Source organism: Nipponia nippon, unplaced genomic scaffold (assembly GCF_047370975.1).
Source record: "Nipponia nippon isolate SJK-2023a ecotype South Korea unplaced genomic scaffold, ASM4737097v1 scaffold_2, whole genome shotgun sequence".
Classification (NCBI taxonomy): Eukaryota; Metazoa; Chordata; class Aves; order Pelecaniformes; family Threskiornithidae; genus Nipponia; species Nipponia nippon.
In genome coordinates, this window is record NW_028262336.1 from 44,439,518 (window position 1) to 44,467,154 (window position 27,637).

The following is a 27,637-nucleotide window of genomic DNA, read 5'->3' on the forward strand; positions in this document are numbered from 1 at the left end:
AGAATTTACCAATTTCAGAAGCCTCAGAAGTTTCTCGAGTGTTGAGATTATTTAAAAATTCTTAACGCCATGGTATACTTTTGTAATCTGTAACTTTACTGTTCATAAAGTCACTTTTGGAGGCTGACGCGGCTCCCTCAGAGCCATGATAACTTCAATTCATGACAACAAGACATGAAATTTATACTAAAGAAGTGTAAGAACTGTCCCATAAATGCTGTAGAATTTTTAACTACCATGCCTAGCACATACAAAATACTTAATAAAGTATGCTTATTTTACTGGCACTCATTAAACTACCTTCATAACTAAATCACAGCTTTACTACTCAGTAACTGCAATTCTTCCATTTACTTTAAGATCTACTTAAAAAAAAAGAAGCTCAAAACATTATTACTATTATTTTCCTGCCATGAAGTCAATAAATTAGCCTTTAAATTAGATAAACTAGCATGTGTTCTGTCTCATGTATCAAACACAACTGTATTTAACTAAAATTTCTCAATCAGGCATCGTTATTCACAAAGAAACATTAAATTATGAAGCTCTAAAATAAATTAGTCCATCTCTCCCCTCACCAAAAGAGCAGCAGAAAAAAACATTATGTATTCTTATGGCAAGTTCATGATCAATGGCCACCGTACAGAATGTTTCAAGCTGTATGATGTTTTGAAAATTATTTTGTACCACGGGACAACGTAATATCTTGCAGCTGAAACCCCAAAGCATTTCAAAAGTAAAAACCTTAAGATATTCTTCTGAATCATGCTAACAATGTAGCTCCACAATACATATATTCAGTTACTGAGCAGACTTTCATAAATTCTTTGGCATACGCATGAAACGCCAAACGTCACTGGAACTCTGACAAAAAGAAAACTTGCTTTCGTTCCTGCACTAGATTTATGCAGTTGTTCTCCTTTAGCTTGGCTGTTCCCAGTGTCACGCACGTGTACTTGGAAGGCTTTCAAATTAGCGTAGACTGATTTTACACTGCTGAAGCCAAAGAGGAAGTCTTGCCACCAAGCTCAACTGATGCTGGAACATACTCAAGGAAGGAAAATTATGGCTGAAGCAATCAAACAGAAAACAAACCTACGTGCACCATGTGAAATAGGCTGGTTTCTTTTAACCAAAACAGAGGTTTTTATTTCCATACATATATGGAAGTATCCATTGATAACATTCACACAACAGAAGAATTCTAGATCCTAAAAATATGCTCCATTTACTCTTTGAAATAAGTTCTCCAAGGTTCAAAGTTATCTTTTAAACAACATGATTTAAAAAAAATCGTTATATACTTTAGAGTTTGTTTATCCCTGATTTCTCAGTGTTTTCAAAATGTAACAACTGGTTTAAATATTTTTAACAGCACCGTTAAACTGTAAGGAAATTGACTTGTAGGAATACTAGGCCAACTTTCCTCATCCAAAAGGAAAAAACTTCACTCTTGACAGGTGGTAATACTTGAAAAACTAAAGACCCTGAAGGGCTTCAAAAGTAATAGTATTTGCAGTATAGTAGCAAACAGGTAACAGAAAGAAAAGTAGGGTGGAAAGAAAAAGGTAGAAAAAAAGATAAAAATCAGAAGAAGAGACAAACAAGGCGAAAGAGAGTGGGTATCTATCACACAAAGCACCATTTCCGTGGTATTTTGTCCTATGGCTACATAAGCATTTATCTATACTGATTCATTGATGCTCTGGCAGCATTTATAAAATTTGATTTCTGTTCAACACTTTCCCTATGTTTCTGCATTCTCCGCATATCTCAGTCTCACAATCAAGAGAAAATGATATTCATAAATACTTGACTGATCAGTGTTTGAAGTTGGAACTCTGATGATGTTTGAATTTTTCATTCAAATTCACAGCCCATCAAGCAATCCCACAAATACCAGGCATGACTGATCTTCTCTCACATTGGTCCTCCTTGAAATTACAAAAAAAACACCACCCCGAAAGTACTTAAAAGTATTAGCTAAGCTTGTAACAGAGCACTTCCTTTCAAGTAGAGATGCTGGGCAGTTACTAAACTAACTACAAGTCACATGCTAGAAAAAAGTTCAGACTACCATTATTCCAATGCTGTCGTACCCTGTCTCTCCATTTAATTAGATATTAACTGAAGGCTAAAAACTTTAAATGTACGATTTTTTTTTTCCCCCCTCTATTAGCTGGTAGCTTTACTTCAGTATACAACTAGATTCAGACTAATTCTCCAAGTTAAAAGAAAAAAAAAAGATATATTAATTATTAGACACAACATTATTTTATGTAAAGTAAATTGCAAGAATGCATTCTATGGTTAGTTTGCTGACGTTCTTCACAGACTTCACTGATTAGAGGAGCCTGCTGTTTGCATACTATGAGCTGCAAGAAACAACTAAAAAACATATGCGCTTCTCCAATGTTACAATAATTGCTTCTGTATAAAGATAATGCTTGAATTTTTATTAAAAGCACAAACAGATGAGAAAGGTGCCACACAACATGAAAGACTGGCATATTTAAAGCCTGTCTGGTTATCATTTACATTACAAGGAAATCAACAAACAGTGACCAACAGATAAAAAAGGAATAGAGAAAAAGGCAAAAAAATAAAAGATGCAGGCAACATTGACAAGATTGTTTGTTTAATATGTATTCTATCATGATGACAGCATTTGTCTCCCAGAAAATATTAAATCTAATTTACAAAATCATGTAATGTCATAAACTGTAATGTCCAGCCAATAACTATCTCCTGTATCTTTATCCTCCTGTTAAAATATGCCCAATGGCAGTTTTGGGACAGAAACAAGCTCAGTGCATTGATAATAAAAACAATATTTAAAACCCAGCTGAGGCCAGTTTCCCCACAGAGGAGCACAAATGCTAGCCCCGAATCCTGCATACTACATTTGCTTAAATGGTACATCTTTTGTTTAACCATGACACATACACTTTGCCCAATAAGCTGGTTTTAGTTTTTTATATCCAATATTTAATGGATCAGCAGATACAAACTTAGTAGCCTTGCAGTCTTTTACTCCTAACTAGAAAAATGCAAATATCTGTAACTGTCTTTATTTTTTTAATTGTTTCCATAAGCTTTTACATTTATTCTTTCCTACCATTTCTCCTCTATATGGGATTAATGAGGAAAATAAAAGGATTGTAAAAGATAAAATTCACTTAAGCACTAGAAACCTTCCATCTCCTTCAAGTACACACTGCTCATTGCTAAATAACACGACGAAATAATTCTTACAAACATTCTAAGAAAAAGTCGGTCTCTACACCAGTTTAACAGATCTTAAAATCTGTCTATGGAGCCATTAGACGAGAATCATCTATTTTGTCAGCCTTTACGTTCCCAAATGATTCTCTTTGCTGCTAAAAAAATGCATCTCATGGGATACTTGCCCGCTTACAAAATAAACAACCCCATTTTACCATTCTTAATGAAAAAGGCCACTGCTAACTATTCTGTTTTCTCTAAAACAGATTAAAAGCATGCTGTATTCCCCAGACAGATTTTCTTCAGTTATCTGTGATAGAAACATTGCCCTTGTACTTCACTTGATAGCAGAGAATTCCTAGTCCACTGAAGAAGTTACTTTTACTGTCCAGTTATTTCTTAAATGGAAAAGCAGGTTTCCTAACGTGTGAGAAAACAGAAATCTGTTCTATTTTTATTTTAATGCCATTGCCATTACACATAAGCAACAGTATACCCTATGCATCTCGAGCTCCCCTCAGGGAAGCAATCTAGCAGAGGAGAACTTCCTAAGCTCCAAACTGATATCTAACCCTTGTCCTGCTCTCCCCAGCACGCAAATCAGACTAAGCTCTGAGGCATCACCCAGCCCAAAGGAACCCTCGTCTCCCTCACCTCTCACGGTGACCTCCTGAGCAGCCTCGGCTGCAACAACTGTTGGTGCCATTCCAGTGGTCAGGCAGAAGCATGGCAGCAAGTTCTACCTCACAGAAAGAAAAACTTGAGTTCTTGCATCTTTAAGAACCTCCAAGGAAAAAGAGGGAGGTACTTGTTTATGCTAAAAAAGCAAATAAAAGCGTTTTGTTTTCTTGACTAGAAGTCTACCGGATGGCCCTCATGAAGGCATGAACTTTACGGCTTTGTTGATCAGATCCATTGCTTTCAACTTAAACATCCAACAAGGGTGAGAAAAGATAGGTTTCACCTAGACCTACAAAAAGATTCAATCATTACTCTCTCTCTTTGAGCACCCTGGGTTCTGACTCCTGGAACGAAAAGTGGTAATTCAGATACAACAAACAAAAGACATGTCTAACTCAGAGCAAAGTAAGGATATGGATGGACATAACACAGCCCCTGTTATTTCCCAACATCATGCAACTTCCTAAGACTGCAGTTTAAACTTTGTGAGGCTACCCTTCCCTCTCTCCAGACTCCCCTTGTCAAACCTCCTTTGTGCCTCACCATTTTTACTGCAATTAAATACGAGTATATCAGAGTACAACTTTTTGTTTTATAGAATGAGTTCATGCCAGAGGATGTGTCTTACTTGCCAAACTGAATAAAATCAGACAAAAATCTTAATTTCCATCTTTTGCCCAGGTGTAAGGCACTACTTTCCTTGGTTAGTAAACGCTGGGGGGAGGGGTCAGGGGGAGTGTTGTTTTGACGAACACTAGCTAATCTCACCATTACTGTTTCACTTGGAGAGAAATGATTTTCCAAGCCTTAAAATTTGCTACCAAATAATTAGTACCAGTGTGAGTCAGAACGCAATTTATCCTTTCCTGACCAAACTCATGAACCGGCTTGTTATGCGAAAGAAAAACTGATTTATCCAACCTCCTTGAATCCTTTTCAAGGTACTAACTAGTAGCAGTTTGCATTCTTTGTTGAATGAATATCTGATTCTGCTCTGCCGTAAGTGCCCCAAATCTACCATGGACCAAAAATGAAGCCTGAGGGCAAAGACAAAGTATCTAAGAAAAAAGGTGAGTACATCAAAAGGTAAGTGATAATATAAGCTGTGCCAAGAAACATTATCTTGGAAATGAAAAAAACAAAGGCATATCAATGCAGAAGCTAAACTAAATGTAAATGGGAACAAAAACACTAAAATACTGAGTTTATTGAAGCAAAGTCACAGAGTTAAACCCGCAGGGACTATACTCTTTGAAAAGACAAACCAGTCGGAAACAAAGAAAGAAGGTAGAAACACATTTTAAAAAGTACACTTAGATGAGTGATTTCAAAACAGGTATTTTCAAGGCAAAGCTAAGAAAATTACCTTATTTTAAGAAAATCTATGTAGACTCAGTTCATTGGGAACAAAAATGGAACACAAAGAGACTCACAAGATAGGAAGAAGACAGCAAGAAGATTTTGCCAATAACTTCCACTGAAGAATATAGACTGAGAAACCCACAACAGAAAGAACACAGTGTCATCCCCTGCTCTGCAAGTGACTAGATAAAAGAAGACAGGCAAAAGCATCCTGAAGAATGCATTCTAGCTCCCAGATCTGGGAGGCGGCTACTGTAATGGCAGGCAAAATTATATTCCAACATCTGCCCCAGCAGTTCAGGGAGGCTTGCCAAAATCAAGCATGAATTTACAGGTTAGGATGAAAAATCAAAAACGAGGCTTCATGTTACTATCTTTTAAAAACCACCTAATATTAAGTTCAACTGAAGAACTGAAAGTCTATAGATCAATAAACATATATACTGCCAATGCCAAAGAGAAAAAAAAAAAAGAAATTAATTCAAATAATGTTTTCTATACAACAAAAAGACTATTTGGCAAGATAGTCTTTACTTGATGGAAAAGCACTAACCAGAAGAACTTGTTATGCAGGCTTTAAACACAGTAGGTGGTAATAGGGAACTTCCCTTTAAAATGAACTGTAGAACATACTTAACATTTGAAACACAAATAGAGAGGATGCCTGTTTTGTAGCATAACGATTGTTTTAAATGCTGGCTTATTTAAGGTTCTGAACCTAAACAAAGTACATTGCGAGACTATCAAGAGGCATTTAATATTAATGAAACTGCAGAAATACATGACTGAAAATGGAGACTATCCCAGCACAAATGAACAATTAAATTCCTGTGTTTTCTGCCCATTACCACCTGTTGATGACTGGTACATCTAAGAAGACTTCTAGCTGCGTCGGTATTTTAGGGATCATGCAATATCGCATCTACCAAGACATTCTGTCCTCCTTCAGCCACTGGCAACAGTTGAATGGGACACGTTATCTACCCACCCCTCTCACTTGAATTTACACAGACACAGTTTGCAACGTATTCCTATGACAGCAGCCTCAGAGGCCTCACTCTGCTGCCTGTGCTGCAGGATGACAACCTGGAGGGGAAGGGTGAGCAGAGAGACAGGAGCAATAGCATCTTAAAGAGCTACAGTCAGTGATAAGAAACATGTAAGGATCACCAGCAGTCTTTACACAGTCAGGCCTCAATTATCCATAGGTGGATTACCCACTTTATTGCCTAACTATGCTGCAGGTGTAGAAGCATTTAAGCTGCTTTCATCTGATCTAACTCAGGTCCAGAATCAGAAAGTTTTATCTGTACCATAATGTACAGAGTGCATTCACTAGTTTGGATAAATACCATTTCAGAGAGCAGCATCCCTGATCTATTTCACCTCACTATGATCTTGCAGCTTAATTTTACAATATTTTGTGTTATCCATATTTTGCATTATCCCATTTCATTGTTTTCCCAGATAATAGAGAATTAACTGTACCTCATATAAACTCAAAACATGGCTGCACAAGGTTACTCAAGGAACTCAAGAGATGATAAATTAAGAAATGCAGTGATCCTAGGTAAGGAGAAGCAACATTAAAATCCATAAGTACAGAATATAAAATTAAAACAAGTTATTATACATTTCAAAAAAGTGTCCAAAGGAAAAAAAAAGGGGGGAAAACAAAAGAAAAAAAAAGAAAAAAGGTAACTGAAGCAGAGCATGAAGTGTGCCTCATCAATGGAGCCACTTAATGCTAGACAAAATTGAAGTGCCTGAAATGGCAATTAAACAAACCAGCCTAACAAAGCTTTTCTATTTCTACGACAAACAAATGTTCAGCAGTTACACTCTGATGTTCCTAGGTGCTGTACTGAGTAAGCATTATAATAAGTAACATACTTAGAGTAAGCTCTAGTTTGCACAAATGAATATCCTCAGTAGAAAAAGGATTGATGATATGCTGTTTTTCTCCATCTTCTACTTTAAGTCTTTTGAAATATGATTCAAAGGGATTGTGCCACTGTTCCTAAGGGAGATTAAGATATTCATGGTTGCTTCTCAGCTATGAGCAGCAATAGCTACTCTTTTTGTTAGCAGCATACCTCTGTCCTTTGCTTAATCAAGAGAAGAAAACACATCCTAACAGCAAAAAAAAACCATACTGTTGCCTGTATCTAACTATAAATGGGGTGGAAGGGGTGGAGGCTTAGCAAAAAACAAGACGATGATAACAAATTGTCATTTGGACTTCCAAAAACCAGGTTTTTTTACTTTCCCTTTTCCACAAAATAATTTTTGTTCTTAATGTCTTGGCAGTAATCTGCATATACATGCGTTTTCAAAAAATGTTGCATTTATTTTCTTCCAGTTCTTACTAAGGATATGGCATTTAGTTTACTGGAATTCTTACTCTTTTGTTCATATGCATAAAATGCTACAGAAATAATTTATAATCAGACATGCATTTGCCAGTATTTCTCTCCATTAGCTTCACCAGAATTTTTAGCTTGTACATGTTCCTAAAAGTACCCCCATTTGAGCACATTTGTGAGATCTGCATTTCATTAAATAATGCAGAAAATCTGTGTTTGTTACTGTTGTAAACCCTCCCTCAGATATTTCAAGCACCACCCAGGCCCATATCATAAGAATTTCAATGGCTTTACCCAGACACTTACAGGAAATCATAAGGTAATCTTCACAGTTGCCCTTCTCATCTTGATGTTCCACAGGGATTCCATTGGCATCGATCACTGCCTCTGATGCACAGTCTGCCACCAAGACTTCTTCAGAAACAACATCTGTTCCCAGAGTATCAGTGACAATATCGGCTTCTTCAACATTATCATGAACTACATGTTCTACATGTCCAACTTCAGGTACATGCATTGACTCACTTGTCAGTACATGTTCTGGTATAGACATTGCTTCTGCTGTTATGTCAGAAGCTAAAACATCATCTGGGACAGTGCAATGAGCCAAAGAAACCTCTTCAGCTACGTCTGTGTCCAGCACTTGTTCAGGAATAATGACAGTTTCAGATACGTCTGGCTCCTCCATGATATCTGGGCACTGAACATCCTCGATAACAACATCCTCAATGACATCTTGGATTACGACAGAATCTGGATCATCAGGAACAAAATTATGCACGGTTATATCTGAGTCGACTACATCTGAAACAAATACTGTTTCCTGTACTTCCACAACAATCTGATCTCCATCCATATGTCCTGCATCAGCTCCTGAAAAACATAATTAAAATACCAGTTAAATTGTAAAACTTACTCAGATGAAGTGGTTAATAATTGAAATTACTTCTATTTTATTTCAACTTTCACACTATCCTGCAATTTAGTAAAGCAGGCATAATAGCCTATAAGCAATTAAGATAGGCAGATATATGGGGAGCTGATAAAGCAAGTCCTCAGTAGGTGCTAACATAACTAAGGTGAACAACATTTTCTCTCCTGGAAAAGGTTACCAATTTTTAGACTCTCCCGCAATATCCAAACAACTATTACTTGACAGAACAGTAGCTCATTCATATTGCTCTGAGTAATAAAAACAACCGAAAACCAAAAGCAACTACTATATACAAAAGCACTGATGCAGTATAGCACTTTTAAGCAAAGACAAAATAAATGACAGTCAATAGCATCTAATGTGAACACTCTTATCTACATATTATCTCCTGACAGACCTGTTGGATCAAAAAATGCATTTGGCTCATGTGGCTGCAATTCAAGCCCATCTTCATCCATGGCCTTTAACTCTCATCAGTCACAGTGTCTGTAGAAGGTAAAGAAGAAAGGTTATTTAACTCGTATTATGTTAGGAAGGTTGCCTCTGTCTGCGCACTGAGAAACAGAAATTTTGGGCGCATGGAAATTAACAGATAACACCTCTTGACTTTAAGACGGACCAGATTTCACTCAGGGTACCTCTGTTTGGGATTCTGGAAATACTACTCTAGAGCACCAAACACCCAGGGTCTGAATAAGAGGAGTGTGAGCTCCAACACTCCAGGTCCATTTCTCAAAACCCCACAGCTCCACAAACGCAGAAGCAGCTGATAAAGGGATATGAAAATATGATTTCCTTATAATCTTACAAAGAAAAAAAAAATTAAGGCAAAGCCTACACAAGTTCATATTCAAGTCTTTTTTGGACGGTGGAGAATACAGTGTTGTCAAATCAATAAAGCTCGATAAAATAAGTTAAAGGTAGACAGCTAATAATCTGAAATGCCCAACGCTTTTGATGTCCCCTGTATTCATACTTAGGCAGTCAGGAGGAAGCTCCTCTTATGTCACTTCAGGAATTGAAATCATCAATGTAAACTGCTTCCAGAACATAACACCATATGTTTTCAAACCCCAAATGTGTGAATATTTTAAAAACTCCTGCCCCAAGACAAAGTACGTATTTGCTTTTGTATTAAAAAAACATCACCAGTTCTCAAAAATTACCAAATTTCTTTGAACAGAACGTCAACATTTCTTCAATGCGTAATAACAACTTAAGATTTCAATCTTCTTCACAGAAGAACTAAACAAGACCACAAAGTTAAAATACTTACTAAAATCTGGAACTGCAATCTAGATTTTGCTGCTTACATATGTGCATTACAATTAGGAACAGGCAAACCTAGTTGGGTAAAATGTGATCTAACGTAAATTTGTACTACTCCCTTGCACTTAGTCCAACTAGATTCCTAAGTGCAGAACCAGCAAGAGGCCACAGAATGTTGCTACACGTTTCTGCTCGTGTTTCTGTACAAGTGGAAGATGCGATTCTCCTTCCTCCAAACATTTTTCACAGTGACAGGCAGAGATCTCCCCATTCCTGTGATACGTCCACAAAAGACCTAGAGAAAACACTAAGATTCTGCCCAAGGTTTCCACAAGAATAGTAACCTTTCTGAATTACGTCAACTAACATTTACATTAATTAAGCCCCCATGGGGGAAACTGCAATACGAAAGAAAAAAATTAACAACTACTCCAAAACACAACTGCACAGCTATAATCTGTAGCAAGTATTTTCTAGACTTCATTTTTCTAGCTCAACTTTTCTCAACTCTTCGCCGCTAACCACCTAATTTGTACATGAGAAAATGTATTTTTACAAGTTGAGGGAGAAATATAGCCAGAAATTGAACTGAAGGAAAAGCAGTGGCAGTCTGGTAATTTTCCAAGGGGTCCCATATCTGTGTGATGTTCAGTCGGAAGGCCCCTATATTTTAAAGACAGCTGTGCTAACAAATCATCGTGGTGTCCAGCTGGACATAAATCACCTCACACTTATTCTGACTGTCAAGCATTTCTGTCAGAAGCACCCACTATTAACATGAACAGCTCGTCACACAGATGCTTTTTTCAGAATCAAGAGCAGAAGAGAAGCGTTTCTCAGCCTCAGATACAAGACACAGCTTGACTGATGGCAATCAACTTCTGCCATACCACAGAAACAAGAACAGAATAACAAGGTTTCGTACAGTCATTTAAGCAAGAATTATTCATACCCAAATTGGTTTACTTCCATCTATTCAGTATACACCTAGCCAGTCTATTACAAATGTCGTTCCTATTCATCTTGTCATCTTTTCTGTGCTGTCTTCAGTGTTTGGTTTCTTCTTTTCTGTTGCTTCTCCGCCAGCTTCTTGGGTGCCTGTACCTATGTTATGCTCATTACCTCCTCACCCGCTCATTTCATCTCTCCAAATTGCAACTACAGCATACTCCCATCACTCACACAAAGCCACGCTACTCATCAAATTTCTAGCAAAGATTGTATCAGCGACTCAGAGATTTTTTTTTTTTTGAGGAGGCAGGGGGAATTAAGGGTTGGTGGAAATAAATTGCCTCTCTCCTCCGGCAACACGTGCGTAAGAAGCTAGCAGTTGCTGTCCAGCTCTCTGGGAAAAGTCAAGACGCTGCTTCTGCCTGTGCTTTTGAGGATTGTATTATCATATATATTAGCCTCTGATTAGCTGGGACCCAACCAGCTTGAAGTGCCAGTTCACCATTAACTACTGGAAGAACTGGCATTCGTCTTCTCCACTTCCTGCTTTCACACCCACCTGACCACCACTCCACCACAAACTCCTACTTCTTATGATTCATGCATGTACTTTCTCTATCCTATCCCCAAATTCCTCACTGTCCCTATGAGTGAGGCTCTCCTTCATCGTCCTTCTGTCTGTCCTCTCCAACCACAAGACCCAGAGGCTGCCAGCACTACTTTCCGGCTTCCAGAACGAGCCCGTTGACGCCACCTCTTCACTGCTGCTCTCACCGCTGCCCAGATGCCAGGCGAGCGATGCTAAAACCAATGAGTTCTGCGGTGTTCACGGCGGTGCAGTTTCACAGAGACACTGCCAGCAGCAGGGACAGCCCAGCAGACCTTCAGCTGCATACTCTACGTAACAGCGTGGCCTCTTCTGTATTGGCGAGGTCTTTTCACCTACAGGGGCGTAATATGCTGCAAAACAAAGGCTCAGGTTCTACACAAACTGAAGAAGTTTCCCTGGCACGTGGGTTTTCAAGACCGAGTCTTAAAAAGGCCACAGATTTATGCTTTGGTCCTTGTTTCAAAGAAGAAGAAAAAAACCCCTACCCTTTCACTGATGAGTTTCTTCCTAAATAAGGTTTCCCATAATGCGCTTTTGCACCCAGACCCAGCCAACAAATTCAGGTACAGAAGTTCTTACCCCTGTGCAGGGCCATAAAGATTTTAAAAGTGCTCCACCAGGGCACAGACCCCATCTCCGCAGAAATCTGATGCACAAAGAGGACCAGAAGAGGATGCAGGCATTTAGAACAGAATTTAACTAAACTATCTGAAGTGATAAAGGTGCCTAAATCAAAATTTGCCGTCCAAAAAGGCATCAAGGTATTTGTCCATGGATGGGGAAAAAAAAATCCCCTCAAATTTCCTGAAATCGTTTCAGGGTTTGAGCATTCTAACCAGTAGATGAGAAAATACTGTATTTCTTCCTGCTTGTTCTTCTTCTGAGCAGTGGGCCAGCACAGGGGCCCAAGATTCAGCCACACGAAGGATGGTATGCCACACGGTTCGCTACCAACCAGCAGCTCCGTGATGAAGGCACTGTTCTGCGACACGAGAAATACCAGAGCTTCTTGTTGTCAGCACCACACTGAATACCTTCAAATTCCTTGGCAAGCACCCTAAGCTCTGTGGTACTATAAGGCTAAGAAGCAATTCCAGCAGTTCATTTTTCTGCAAGACTTCAAGAAAGGCAGAAAGTCCTCTCAGTTCTTTCAAAATATTCCATCTGACACTTACCTCAGGAGCAGGTTCTGGCACTGAAGCAGACAGAATCAATTTTCAGTTCCGGTTTGGGAACCTAAACTCTCAAAGAGAAGCAGGTGCCCAGCCATGTCCCTACACTTAGTCCTTCTCAACACCCAAATCTACATGGTTCTTTGTTCATATCTCAGTAATTCGGGAACCGCTCTTCTAGCACTACAACAGAAAAAGCCCAGGCACTTAAACCTAGGACTTATACCTCTGAAAAGAACTAAACATCTACATCTTTTACTTGGCTTGGGTCTATGTCAGCTTCACATGGAATGAGAATTAATACAACCCTGAAATACACCTAATTCCATTTGTGAAGTTAGTTTTTACAAATTGATTTTTACCTATTAATTGAGAGACTTGGCTGGTTTTGGTTTTATGAAAGTCAAGGCAGTATTTTCAAGTGGAAGGACAGATCAAAATTATATATTAATGGAAGAAATGGTATTAAGCTATTAGCAATAAAATAACGCCCCAAAATAAAAATGGGTATTTCCCGCAAATCTGATCTCGAGTACAATCCGTCAAGAGAAGCAATGCAGACAGTGCCCTTACAAATCCTTGACTCAATAGGCCTAGCAAGGTAACCAAGATGAAATAAAAAGAAATAGACGAGCTGTCACATTTTAAAGAGAGAATAACTTTAGAGTTCCTTAGAAGAAAGAGTTTTAATATGCCACAGAAACTGTCAGTTTCTCTGCTCTCACCAAAAAAAAAGGGAAAATGGGAAAAAAGGAAAAAGAAAAAAAGGGGAAACCTCAGAAAAGCCATCCTTATGAAAAAGAAATTCATAAGATAGTCCTTTGCCTACTCCTAAGGAAAGGACAGTACATCTGTTTATTTGGGGTCGGGGCATAAACCAAATACCCATGCAGCAAAACTCTGACCCTTCCCAGAAAAAAAAATCAAGGCATAAACCGCAAAATTCCCCACATCCAAGTCCCGGCCCCAACCTACGCCAAGATGACTTAGTGTACAACCATAACCAAGTTCCCATCGTGCCTTGCAACATCACATTAAAAACTGCAGCACGCCTTGCATGTCCCAATTGGGTTAGAGCCCCGAGCTACCCGAAGCTTCGCTGTGGTTATGAGACGACTGTGGGTTCAGTCCACGCTATTGCTGCAGCGTCACAACTCTCCCTACGTGACCCACTTATGGAGAATGCGATGTACACACAAGCTCTCAATCACACACGCGTGAAAGGTAAAAAAATTATACTCCTATAGCATCTGATTGTTATCTTGGAAATAAGCCCCACGATTCTTAGGTGAATAAATGGAAGAATAAAAACAATGTTACAAATGTGACAGTGATCATTTAGCTGTTTATTTCTTGATGCATCTCCCTCAGTTTTGGCAGGAGAGTCAGTACTGCTGTGTTCATTGTGATTTCGTAAAAAATCTCAAGTCCTTTCCTCTTTGTTGTAGTTCAGTGGTGCGAGTATTTGCAGAGACTGGTTAAAGAAATGGGTTTTCTCCAGATTTCATAGGAACGTTGTGCGTCAGACGACACCTAAGCTAATTCTTAACGAAACCTAAACCAGGGAAACAGCCAGTCCCGGGCGCCCCTCTGCAACTACTTCCCACTCAGCTGGGGGCCCCTGCGAGAGAGGGGACAGCCAGAGGGGAGAAGCAGCCAGCACCAAGGGGGGGCCCCGAGGAGACTGGGGGGCCCCGCGCCTCCGCACCCGGCTCCTCGCGGGGCGGCTGGGCGAAGGAGGCTGCGGGCGAACCTCCCACCGCTGCCCAAATTCCCGGCCGGCCGGGAGGAGAGGAGACCGCGGGGCTGGGGCGCCGCGGCAGGAGGGAGCACGGCTGGCAGCCCTGGCGCGGCCGCACAGGAAGCCGCCACGGGCCGGAAAGCGCCGAGCTCCCCTGCGACTCGCTGGCTGGCAGGCGCCGAGGCGGGGAGAAGGGAGAGGCGGGGGAGAGAGGGGGAGAAGCGGGGGTGGGGAGGCTACAGGCTCGCCCTCTCCGGAGCCTGCGGCCCGGCGCTGCGACGAGCGGGGCCAGGGGCTCCCCCCTCCGGCCCGGCCCGGCCTGCGCGGAGGCACGGGCTATGGCGAGCGATTAATTCAAGATGGCGCCCGGCGCCCTCCGCCTCCCCCCCCCCGCGCGCCGCCATTTTGTCTCCTCCTCCAGACACTCTCCGAACCCCCCTCGGCCGGGCCCGGGGCCTGGCACCGACCTCGCCCGCCTCCCCCCGGGCCTGCAACCACCCCCCTCCGCTTCCGCTCCCCTCACGCCGTCACCCCCGCTGCCCAGGGCCGCGCCGGGCGTGCGGAACCCGCCGTCCCGGGCCCTGCGGCCCGCTCTTTTGCCGGAGCCCTGGCGCGGCCTAGCTGCGGCCTCCTCGGGGCCTGCGCTGCGGCCTGGTGCGGGCAGGGGAAGGCCCGGGCCGGGCCGGGCGGCGGGGCCCAGCCCCGGGGCTGCTTACCGTGCGGGTGGCGGGCGGCGGCGCTCGCCTCGGCGCGGCCTCTCTCAGCGCGACTGGGCCGAGCGCGGCGGCGGCGGCGGCGGCTGCGGCGGGGCGGGCGGGCGGGAGGGGAGGGAGGGGCCGAGCTCGGAGCTGAGTGGAAGCGGCCAAGCTCCCCGGGCCGGGCCCGCCGTCAGCACGTCACGTCACTGCCCGAGAGAGACCCAGGAAAAGGCGGAAGGGAGCGCGCCGCCGCCGCTGCCCGCCGCCTCGGGCCAGCCGCCCGCCGGGGCCGGGGCCGCCGGGCGGGCCGGGGGCCGCTGCCGGGCGAGGCGAGCCGCCGCGGGTAGGGGTGGTGGCGGCGCGGGGGGGGGGGGTGGAGGCGCGGCGGCGCTCGGCTCCCTGCGGCTCCTCCTGCAGCCGCCTCCGCCGCGGCTCGGCCGCGAAGCGCCGCTCGGGGTTCGGCGTGCGCCCCCGAAGCGGAGCGGCTGCCCCGGGGACCCCCCTCCCTTCCCGGCCCCTCCATGCTGGCGCCGCCCGGGCGAGCCTCCCCCGCCCTCCGCCTCCCGCGGCCGCCATCCTGCGGCGCCGGCCGCCAGGCCTGCGGCCCGGCTCGGCCCCGCCGCGGGGGTGCGGGGCGGCGGGGCTCCGCGCTCCCGCCGCCGTGTTTAACTCGCGTCTGCGCGCCGGGGGGCGGGGGTTTTGGGGCGCGGAAAGTCCGCGCTGGGGCGGACGTGGGCCTCGGGCCGGGGATTGCGTCGCCTCCAGCCGCCCCGGCGCGGGGCGCGGCTGCCCCTGGGAATTACCGCGCATAACAACAACAACAACCACCGGCAGCGGCGATGGGGCGGCGGGGCTTGGTGCCTGGGTTTCCCCGCGGAAGGCGGCCCCTCCACGCGTGGCGGAGGGCGCTCCCCGCGGTCGCGGACACTTGTGTAAGGGGGGGCTGCCCCCCCCACCCCCCCGGGCCCGGGGGATCGCCTTTCGTGGGCGGTAGAAAATTTGAAATTATGTGCCGTCGAAACCAAAGTCTTGGCTAGCAGTGTTGTCTCATCCTTGTCCCGAAAGTTAATCAAAATTTATTTTTTTTTTTTAAGAAAAGAATTGCTGTTGATCCATGAAAGATGCATCCTAAAGTTTTCGAGGCATCAGAAATTACATGTCATGAGTAACCTCATGGAGATGAAGAGGTACATTCAGTTTGGTTGGAGTTCTTGCGGGGTCAGGGCTCAAGGAGGCTACTTCGTACGCTGTTTTTACCATTTACGTAAACTGGAAGGAAATTGGCAGTTGCACTTATCAAATGATGCAAATGTGACTTATCTGGCCATGAACAGCATACGTGCACTGTTGATGTTGCGAAGGAGCTTTTGGGTTCTGCTTTGACTCAGCTTTAATTTTATGCACTAGTCTTTTCTATCTTAACACACAGGCTTAAAAAATAACTTGGGCAATGCTCGTAGTTTATTTCAGTATAGCGTATGGTAAACATGTACCCTGCACTGTACAAATTTTAACCATGATACCGAGAAAAGAAGAGATACCATAATACTCCAAAATTTAATTCCTTTTATTTAATTCCATGAAGTTTGTGGTTAAACTTCTATAGAATCAGCCCAGGCCTGTATTGCAGGAGAGGGTCCTAAAATATTTACCTTAAAAAGAATTGCTGAGCTTGACAATACGTGTGATATTAATGTAAAATAGTCTTAAGTAAATATTCTTGTCAGGACGGAAGAGGCCAAAGGAACAAGAGCAGAGAAAGATGATGGTAGATTCATAATCAATAGCAAGGTAGATCTAATATAGAGTGAAAAACGGTCAAACTATTTGTTGGTTTTATTTATGCATTGATAAGATCCTTGGTTGGAACATGTCTGTAATATTTTGTATTATACAATGCTTTCATAGGAGCTAGGCCATTAAAATGGTTAAGGGACTGGAGCATCTGACCTACGAGGAGAGGCCGAGAGAGCTGGGACAGCTCAGCCTGGAGACGAGAAGGCTCAGGGGGGATGTTATCCATGTGCGTAGATACCTGATGATGGAAGTAAAGGTGGCAGAGACACATTCTTCTCAGTGGTGTTGAGTGAAAGGACAAGAGGTGATGGCACAAACACGGGCAGTTCAATTGAAACGTAAGAAAAAAAAATTACTGTGAATTTGCTCAAACAGTGGAACAGGTTTCCCAGAGAGATTGTGAAGTCTTCATCTTTGGAGATACTCAAAACCCAAGTGGACGCAGCCTTGAGCAGCCTGCTGTAGCTGACCCTGCTCTGAGCAGGAGGATTGGACTAGATGATCTGCAGAGGTGCCTTCCGACTTGAATGATTCCATGATTTTTAAGCCAGTTTTTCCAACAAACGTAAAGTGCATAGAAAATTACAATGAGCAGCAGGATATCCTATCAGGTCTTTGGTTCCAAGGACGTTTTAATCAATCTGTCATTCACATAGGGAATGGAAGTCCAGAATACAGGGCACATTACCCTCAAACATTCAGCATATCCAAATGTTAAGTCATTGTAGGGGAAGACCTCAGAAAAGCTGTGATGCCATTGAAAGGCAAATGGCTAGATATTTTGTGAAGACCTAAATCTTAGCTTCTTGTCTGGTTGGCCATTCACCCTGTCTGTGTATAACCGTTTCACCTTTATCCTCTTGTTCTTTACTACTCGGGAGTCAGATACCAGCAGCTTTTGAGTCATTAAGAGAGGCATTTTGTCCTGATGCAGCCATCACCTAAATATTGTCCCCAGCCACCATGGTTTCTAGTAGGCCACAAACACCCTGGTATGATCAGGAACGGGGTAACTCCCATCAGTGGAGCTGCCAGAAAGGAAGCCATATTTACAACATACTCACAGCCCTTTCTGCTCTCACAGCTAACCGAGGAGTCCAAGGGCAGAATGCACTTGAAAACTGCAGATACAATAGGTATGGTTGCACCACTTTGTAACAACATAGGTTAACTTATTTGCAAAAATGTTCTTGTAACTTGCACTTTTGGAGTGGAATAGACAAATGGTAAAAATACATTGTAAGCAATAGGATTTCTGACCTTAATTAGTGATGAGGTTGGGTCAGATTTGATACACCAGAGACAGAATATAGCTTGTATATAAAAGTTTATAGCTCAATTGTTCACAGTCCTGTGAACAGAGTCCTTACCTGCTGACTCTAATTTTACCTGTGAGCCAGTGTTTGTATTTTTCCCTAGAGCTTGTGTTAGTGTCACTCAGCAGTAGGTACCCTGCTGTATCTAGCTTTGCACTCACAAAAGCAAATGAAGCTGGTGGCTTTTGCTGAATGTCCTATTAAATTTATATTCGTACTTAGCAGTCATGGAGTTAATTCTGAAGACATGTGCTGGTAATTTCTTACTTGGACACTTAATTGTCACATTGGCTATTATGATGTTACGGTCAGGTTCCATCTAGGTAATCTTAAAAAGAGTGAGTATGTCCTTCAAGTCATGAAGAATTGGTACGGCTGTAAGTCGGTATGGCTGATAATATTTGCATCCATCTCACTGATAATTTACATGTGAATAAATTGTAAAAATTAGTAAAGAGCCACTTTCAGTCACAGTTCCTTCTTGTTTATCTTGTGTCTTATTTAGATCCCTTTCCAGGTATCCGCAACATGCTTAGCAAACGGCAGCATGCGGAGGAACACCACCAGATGTCTTATGCCCTCGCTCCTCTATTGCTAACAGCCCTGGGTTATAAGACGCTAAGTTGAGGCTTTGTCAGCTTTGTGTTGGCTGGTTTGAAGGCCTTTAGGTAAAGATGTGTTTGCTTCTTGATCTACAATGGAATTGAGTTATTCTATCATCCAGTTACATTATCATATTTCCTTTAACAGTAGCAATTTTTCAACCTTGACAAACCCATCAACTGGTGATGAATGGTCATTTTGATGAGTGGTCATTTTGAGTTGAGTCAAGGTTACGTCACTGTACAGTAAACATACTGAGCCTGCTGAAGTGATCTGTTCATGTTTTTCCTATGCAGCCACAGTGATGGAGCGAAATTAGAGGCTGGATAGGAAAGAAAGTGGGGAGGTTGTTCTAATTTCTCCCAGAATTGTCTACTGTTAATATATTTTCGTGGAAATTCTATGAATAATTTTTCTGTCTTCCAGCCTCTATTTGAAACTTGTCTATAGAAAGGAAATACTGTCGTCTTATCCAAGGATCTAAAGTCTTCCACAACTTTTTCTATTTTAGTTGTTAATAATATTGCGCGTGCACCAATATTTACCTGCAATCATTTGATTAAAAAGGAATGACTAAGGAGGATTAACAAGATTGCTCGTAACAGTGGTAAAAAGATTTACTTCATAACTGTATAAGCTGCTAACTTACTGCAAGGAAGAGTTGGAAAAGGTGTATTTTCATTTTAGCTGGCTGTGGTCCACCTTTGAAACTAGCTACACAAGAAACAGTTTGGTGTAGTTAAATACAAAAACTCGCACATGTGATTCTGAGGCAGTGCTTGTAATACTACTATCCACTAAACCATTTGTGATATCCAGAAAAAATGAATTACCTTTATTAGTAACATCTCAGCTATTCATCCAGGCAACTCATGATAACGTATCAAAGACTACATGCATTTTAAAAAAATGTGGATTTCAAAAGAACCTGAACACCCGAGTATTTAGTATTCTTGTTTTCATACTGCTTGTATTACCACTAAAACTGCCCGACAAGGATTGTAGAGGATGAAGAGCTTTGTAGTATGCTAGCAACAACAGGCTTTAGCAAATGTATATTTCTGTCAGTAGATGAAAAAGGCATGGTGGAATAAGCGTTTCTGTTTTCCGTGTGACAAAACCAGCAAAATGTGTTTGTAGTTCATGCAGATTGAATAAAGCAGTTTTCAGTTTACAAACAACTCTGCAAGGTTTAAATTCTGAACTTTTGCTGGGATAGGTTTGCCAGCAAGGTCAGTTCCTTTATTAGAATGACTTTACTCGGGAAGAAAGGAGTGTGGCACAAAGCATGTCAACCAAAGTGGTGTTCTGTGGTATAAGCTACAGCTGTACTAGGAGCGTCTTTCATGCGTAGTGTATTTTGGGACAGTTACACTGAAAAGGAATCCTTGTAAAAATATGTCCCAAAGTGAAGGAAGTATGAGGGATAAGCAGTCATTCTGTTGGTACTATTTAATCTGCAGGTCCAGATAACCCTGGAGTCTTAAAAGCAAACGTAACAAAGGAAAGGCTGTTAGACCAAAATTCTGCTCGAGCTCATAAGCTGTTTCTGGACAATAATCAGTAGAAAATGCCTGGTGAGAAGTACAAGTGTAGGGAAAACATGGAGTGGTACATGCCTCAAAATACACTCCTGCCTGCCTTTGTCGGCAGAGGAGGTGGCTGCTCCATTTACAGTAATAAATGTGAATCTCAAAAGGCTTGAGCTGTTTCAGAAAGAGTGATATCAGGGCCAGTTCCCGTTTGTCTGAGCAGGATGAGTCAGGTACTAATAAGCCAGCCCATCATGTTAAAGTCAGTCCTCAGCAAAATAATGGAAAACATGGGATTTCTATGATCATGAATAAAAGTGCAGGAATGTCACTAATACCAGGAAGTGTGGCTTAAGGAAAAAAGATGTTGGCAGCACACTGAGCTTCATTACTTGAGTAGGTGAGAAACTTCAGCACAAAATTAATTGTGTAGATGGAGCAGAGTTTGGTAATGTGCTTCATACTACACACTAGTGAGTCTCAGTTTCAATATAATATGTTAAATGGCTTAAAAGCTGATGGACTGACAGATCCGAAGAAATAAGTAACATTACAACAATAACCACACAGCTGGATTGTTCAGGGAAGTGGTTGGTTATGGTCCAACACTTCCATCTGTGGTGCAGAAGTCATCACAGTATTGCCACTGATCTTATTTGTGGCTGTGACAGTGATGGTGGAGTGTGTGAGTATGGATGGTGAGGAAAAGACAGTAATGCAGAACAATCACGCAGACGGGATTACTTGTAATGGAACCGCTTAAATATTTAAGTTATGCCTTAATGTGTCCAAATGCAAAATTATGTATCTAGGATTAATGAATGCAAGTCATGTAGAATACCTAGAATATGTTAGTGAATCCTGGAAAGCAGGGACTTTAGAAAAGATTAGAGAGACCCCATCACAAGACACCTCTGAGAGTCTGGTATACATGTGGGGAAAAAAGGGCTAGTGCTGTTTGGGGATGATAACAGTGGAATAGATAGTAGAAATAAGGTGAGTTTGTATCTATCTGCTTTGTCCCCTTTTTTAAATAGACTGAAAACTAGAGAGGCCACAAAGAATCATAAAAGAATTCGGAGGCTTAAAAAGTTTCTAGCTGTTTAATAACAATAGGGACCTAAAAAGGGAGATATGTGAATTGCATAGTGCTCTCCTGGTAATGGGAAGTCACTTTAGTCTAGAGAAAGACATAACTGAAATTGATAGCCAAAGTTTCAACAAGATGGATTCAATTAAAAAACTTAGACTTGACTTTCTAAATGGTAAAAGGTGATCAATCATGAGCAAAACACAAGAGACAGGATGGGTTCTCCTCCCCTTGATGCCTTCAGCTCAAGATTGGGTGGCTTTCTGGCATTTTTGCCCAAGTTAATGTCCTTTGGTTCACAAAGGAGTGAGTGAAATTCAGTGGCGTACACCACAGAGAGATTGATATTAGGCCATCTGTGATAGTTCTCCCCTGCCCTTTCCGAAGTGGAAGGAAGTACAGGTATCCAGAAGAATATAATTTCTTGAGGTCATATTTTTTAGTATTCTGATGTTTTCTGTTAAGAATAGTTTCACATCATTCCTTTTGCTCTGTCAAGACATGCCTGGGTCTAGTTGCTTGGTAGTAGACAGTAAAATCTTCTTGTCCCTTTTCGTAGTTTCCATAGGGCTGCTCAAAATTTCTAAAGAATTGTCCAGACGTCAATTTGTGTTTGTAAGTTAAACTAATGTAATTACCTAATACAAGCCTGTGGAGACACTTAATTCTGTAGGGTCCCCATGCTCTGGTGCTTGCACTCGGCCAGCAGTGCCTGTTTCCCCCCTGCTCCGGTCTCGGCTATTACAGGATCGACATTTCTAAATATTGCCAAGCCTTTTACTGGCAGACTGAGACCCTATTGCTATTCTTCTTTGCTGACTGCTTTAGGAAAGGGTCTTTCTGTGGCCACCACAAGATAACGTTGCCACCGCCAGCCCTTCCTTATCTCCTGGCAATTACTTGGTCCTTCACCAGAAACGTCCTGGGCTAGGCGGTCTGAAGAGTCTCCATGCAGGACCTGGAAACATCCACTGAAGAATGGGCCGCAACCCACAGAAGGAAATGCGTTAGAGATTATTTGATCCCAGCCACTGTGCCCAAAATGGGTCTGAAGATGAGGTTCTTTAACTCCTTTCACTTGGGGCAAAAATCCTGACAAGAAAACAGTTGCTGGAACCTCCCAAAGCAGCGCTGGTTGTTGCTGTCTGCTGTGACAGCAATATGGCTATGCACGAAATCTCAATGGACGAAGCAGTCCCTTGAAACTGCCTACAGAAAAGTGAGGACAGCTCAAGTCATCTGGAATTGTCGGGATGTTTTATCCACAGTATGAAATGTTGAATCGCATTATGGCCAAGGAACCAACATCATCAAATTCGGAGAAATCACAGCATAGGACAGATGCAGTGAGACAAAAAGGACACAAGATAACTCCAAGGTGTGAAGTGATGTTATGAGGAGTCAGGGCTTAGCATCCTGCTGCACAGGAGAATGAGAGGTGTATATGCTTAATCTTTCTTGCAAGTAGGGGATCACAAGCCTATAAAACTGTCCGGATCTCACTATGCCTGTGTGATCCACAGGCACCGAAGGGCAAGTGCTTTATAACCTTGCATTCCTCTCCCAAGGCACGGTTCAAACAGTTGGCTTTGTTTGGCACTAAATTGGTCACAGGCTGCTCTCAAGCAGAGGCTTCCCTGTTCTCCAGGTGGCTCTGTTAGTTATCTGCCTCACTAAAGAGAAGATAAAATCGGCACAGAACTCCAGGAGAGTCACCTGCCGTATCTTCTAGCTTCAGCAACCAGCAGTCCTGGGTTTGCTGCATGACCTGCTCCTGCCAGGCAGCATCCTCACCACGCAGCTGGAGCACCAGCTGAATGCTGCGGCTTGGTGTGCTGCCCGCCGCCCTACCCTGGAGGCTGTGAAAGGGCTTTGACCCATCCGGCCACACTTTTGCAGTCGCCTCTGGTCTTCAGGCTGCTCCCTGGAGAGACCTGAGGAGAGAACTGGCTTGGTGTTGGTGGGAAGCTTCCCATAGCTTCTGGGAAACAAGGCTTGGAAGGCACAGCCTGGGCTGGAAAGGTGCCCAGGCTGTCACAGCGCCTGGGTTTCGGGTAGCATCTGGCCTGATGTTCATCAGAACAAACAGCTGGGCCACTGAGATGGGCACGTTGCAGCCCATAGCAACACGTGCAGCACGAAGCCACCCACTCGCTTCAACCTGTGGAGCTTAGGGACAAAAGTGCCAAAAGCACTCGGGGATACTGAGCCACCCCACAGGATAGCTCCATAATCACGTCTAAGACCAGAAATACGCTCCTGTTTTATTCAGCCACGTGACTGAATTTGCCTACGTCTACCAGTCTCCAAATCTAGGACAAATTCAGACAACCAAAGTTGTGATGCTCACTGAACTGCCCATGCGTGCTGGCAGCCAAAATGCTTGGGAGCCAAAGGCTTGAGTGTAAAGGAAGATGTATGAAGCTGTAAGAGAAATATTTTCTTTTGATGAGGAAACTAGTTGAAATGAGTTGAGTAACGAAAAAAGATTGACCTGAACGATCGTGTATCAGTACACAAAATTCTTTTGAAGAAATTTTCATTAAAAGTGCTTATAAAATAAACCAAAAGTCTTTCAAAGAAGATTTTCATGGCATCATAAAAATAATTTTTCCAAGTCCCAATGTAGACATTGCTGGGATCTGTGTAATGCTGAAAAATAAGATATTGGAGGAAAATCTATGAAAGAAGCATGGCAACGTGTTCATTTCAAGGAAGTTCCTCGTGGTAAGGCTGGGATATTGAGCAGCAAAGCAGTGGGAAATACACAGGCTGAACAATGAAATGTGATCTGAGAGTATCCTATTTGTCAGTGTTGCTTGTGATCTGAAAAATGGACTTGGATTTGGACAGAGCTTCTAATGGTTCCTGCTTATAAAAAGAGTAATTAAAAATGTGTTCAAAATTACCAGGCTGCCGACTGACATGTTTTTTATTCAAATATTATTGTGCATCCTAGAGAACTGTATCCAATGTAAAGAACATCCTGGTGGAAGCACCGGCTGTGTTTGGACCCAGAAGAGGAATGCAAAAGGCTCATGTTCGGTCTGCCTGTACTGTGCTGTACAAGAATCATAGGATCACAGAATGGTTTGGGTTGGAAGGGACCTTTAAAGGCCATCTAGTCCAACCCCCCTGCAGTGAGCAGGGACATCTACAACCAGATCAGGTTGCTCAGAGCCCCGTCCAACCTGACCTCGAATGTTTCCAGGGATGGGGCATCTACCACCTCTCTGGGCAACCTCTTCCAGTGTTTCACTGTCCTCATTGTAAAATATTTCTTCCTTATATCTAGTCTACATCTATCCTCTTTTAGTTTAAAATCATTACCCCTTGTCCTATCACAACAGGCCCTACTAAAAAGTCTGTCCCCGTCTTTCTTATAAGCCCCCTTTAAGTATTGAAAGGCTGCAATAAGGTCTCCCCACAGCCTTCTCTTCTCCAGGCTGAACACCCCCATCTCTTTCAGCTTTTCCTCTTAAGAGAGGTGCTCCATCCCTCTGATCATTTCTGTGGCCCTCCTCTGGATCTGCTCCAACAAATCCATGTCCTTCCTGTGCTGAGGACCCCAGAGCTGGACGCAGTACTCCAGGTGGGGTCTCACCAGAGCAGAGCAGAGGGGCAGAATCACCTCCCTCGACCTGCTGGCCACGCTGCTTTTGATGCGGCCCAGGACACAGTTGGCTTTTTGGGCTGCAAGCGCACATCACTGGGTCATGCCCAGCTTTTCATCCACCAGTACCCCCAAGTCCTTCCCCACAGGGCTGCTCTCAGTCCCTTCATCCCCCAACCTGTACTGATACCAGGGGTTTCCCCAACCCGGGTGCAGGACCTGGCACTTGGGTAGTTGTAGAGAAGGGTTCCAATATTTACAGTCTTTCCTATGGTGGTGTTACACAAAGCAATAGGTTTGAATTGACCTAATAGGTTTAAGTTGGTGAAGATATTATAAGGCCAATATGAAATCTCTACAGTTATGTATCTATCTCACATAACCTCCCTATTTAAAAATATTAGGAATGTGCAGCATAGTGTCACTTATTTTGAAGCTGTCTGACATTGTGTATTATACAGGTTTTTAGTTGCTCATAAAACTTTGCCAGCTTTCACAAGTCTGAAATTTTCCGTAAGGGGTGTTGGCCTCAAACTGAATTTTTTGGGAAGATTCCAGACACAGTTTTTTCAGCTGCCTGAGATAAAAACGCATATTTTTTTCCCTTGTTAAAAAAAAGAAAAAGAAAAAAAATTCTTTTTTTAATTGAAAAGTTATGGAAAGAAAAAAATTCTGAAAAAAGATCTTACATTTAAACAACAGAGTGGTCCTTGTGTTAAGCAGGGGTCCCTGGCATCCTCTGGAGAACTGACAAGTTATTTGGCTGCATTAAAAATCTTTTAAACATCTTTGTTTACAAATATTCAGTAGACCTCATTACTTAGTTGTTAAAGGTAGAGTTTCACAGGCAATTTTATTTCTAGCACTTCCTTATTAAGTGCTGTGCAAGCTTAAAGGAATTTTTAATTGGGTAAGGAGGTTAATTATTTATTCTACAATTTCAAATAACATCCTCTTGGTTTAAACTCTCATTGTTTTAGGGGGGAAAGGTTAAAAAAAAAATCCAAGATTTACCCTATAATTCTGGAAGCTCACATTTCATTCGCCTTATTTGTCCGTGAATCAAAGATACCGCCTCCAGAGTTGTTGGTGAGCATATGTAATAAAGGTGAAAGGACTAGTAAATATTCAACCCAATACATTGCTGGAAGTCAGCACTGATAGGTCTTGAAAAAGAAAGGCTAGAGAAGATTCAAAGAGTTAAAAGGTATTTCTATTTTTTCTTCTTGGCTAAATAAGTTGTAAATGGCCCCGAGGGATATCTGCTTCAGTGACTACATAAGCACTGTATTTTGAAATAGGATTGTGCCAGCCCCTCCCTGTTTCTCTAATAAATAGTTTAACAAGACAGCAGGGCATTACAAAACCAACCATTACATTGAGGGACAAACCCTCTTTTCAGTGAGACTTTAATAGGAACAAAATTTGCTGCTAGCGTAGCAGTAAAAACAACACTGATTTTTAGGGTTGTATTTGTCAGTTAAAAGCTGTGTTATTTGCTCTCTTTCCAGCAAAACTCTTCCGCAGGTACATTAACCGTGCTCTGCGTGAGCCACAAGGCTACTTTGAAACCCTCAGGTCAAAGATCCTACGTAAAACTGAAAATTGAGTTCCTCTGGCACAGATACAAGCAATCTCTTTTCTAATCTGTACATAAAAATACATGGTTTTACTCGAAACTGTCACATAGGATTGGACCAACAGGACCCAAATTTAAGAATGGGGCAAAAGTAAGAAACAAAGCACAAATTAAATCTAAACCCCTAAAAGTAAAAGGTTCTCTGAAGAAGCCCCTCATCTCTCCCTCTCCTCACCTGACCCGAGATGTGGACTCTGCGGTCTACTTAAATTGAGGGGAGTTTGTGATCTGCTTAATACATGCAGCAGCTTTTCAGCAGTCTGTAAGCTGCCAGGTTGCACCGGTAAGTACCAAGAGTCCACTTTCCTGTGACGCTACATGTTGAAACAGACACCTTCCCATAAAGCCCAAAATCCTTTTGAAGACAAATGTAAAGTTTTAACTGCAAAAATAAATTCCCAGCATGAGCACACAAACTGGTAGAATAGCAACAGCGTGAAGTAGCAAGTAACGTAAAGGAAGAATTAGGCCTTCAGGAAAATAGAAGTCATTTAAGATCACAGTTTCCAAAACACTTAAAGCACAAGCTTACCTTTAAGTGCATAATGGTCCCACTAGTATTAACAGGACAATTTGTGTGCCTAAAGCGTACGCGTAGATGGTTTGCGGGGCGCACCGCCATTCGTTGGCTCAGCGTGTTTACCACACGCGCTATCAGACCACTAGGCAAGAGGCAAGAAGCCAAAACCGTATGGAGAATACGTGAATGCTTGCGATTGCTGTGGAAGGACTAGTTATGCTCTCATACTGTTTTTTGGTGAAGAGTATAGCTCCATGTTAGGTTTATAAAGGATTAAGTTGTGTACAATTACTGCCGAAGGAATAAAAGGGGACAATTTGAAGAAAGAAACATACTTGTTGCTCAACTTTGTTATCAACAGCATTTTGGCTGTAGCCAGGAAAAAGTACAAAAGAAAAAATATGCTACTTCTGTATGCCCAGCGCTAGTCACCGAGGCAAAAAACCTTCTTGAATGAAAACCTGCAAAAGCTGAGACTGTTAATTCTGTATGTGTAGTAGTTAGGACTACATTGCAAA

At 42.6% G+C, this 27,637-nt stretch overlaps 2 protein-coding genes across 4 annotated transcripts in view; one reads left to right on the forward strand and one right to left on the reverse strand.

Moving 5' to 3' along the window:
- Window positions 1–27,239, reverse strand: part of ZFX (zinc finger protein X-linked) — a 34,564-nt gene extending 7,325 nt beyond the window's left edge. For 2 of the 3 annotated variants that reach the window (XM_087758957.1, XM_087758955.1), the window contains exons 1-3: window positions 15,028–15,167; window positions 8,966–9,054; window positions 7,941–8,507 (exon numbers count right to left, since the gene is read on the reverse strand). In XM_087758957.1, coding sequence (XP_087615083.1) covers window positions 7,941–8,507; window positions 8,966–9,026 — 628 coding nt within the window. In that variant the 5' untranslated portion in view covers window positions 9,027–9,054; window positions 15,028–15,167. Of the gene's footprint in view, window positions 1–7,940; window positions 8,508–8,965; window positions 9,055–15,027; window positions 15,168–27,131 lie in introns of those variants that run through there. The other variant, XM_087758956.1, reaches the window with a different exon arrangement.
- LOC148055765 (uncharacterized) lies at window positions 13,074–24,255 on the forward strand. Its single transcript, XM_087757068.1, has 4 exons — window positions 13,074–13,171; window positions 14,135–15,352; window positions 16,104–16,196; window positions 22,176–24,255. Exons 1-4 carry the CDS (start codon window positions 13,074–13,076, stop codon window positions 22,276–22,278), a joined length of 1,512 nt encoding a protein of 503 aa, XP_087613194.1. The 3' UTR covers window positions 22,279–24,255.
- Window positions 27,240–27,637: the final 398 nt, after the last annotated feature.

What these genes read in the sequence shown, in the direction of transcription:
- LOC148055765 (XM_087757068.1), top strand. Translation starts at nt 13,074, where the DNA reads ATGGGTATTTCCCGCAAATCTGATCTCGAGTACAATCCGTCAAGAGAA. An exon ending in GGCGAGGCGAGCCGCCGCGG is followed by an intron (nt 15,353 to 16,103) that starts GTAGGGGTGGTG and finishes TTTTTTTTTAAG; the next exon opens with AAAAGAATTGCTGTTGATCC. An exon ending in AACCTCATGGAGATGAAGAG is followed by an intron (nt 16,197 to 22,175) that starts GTACATTCAGTT and finishes TGACTGCTTTAG; the next exon opens with GAAAGGGTCTTTCTGTGGCC.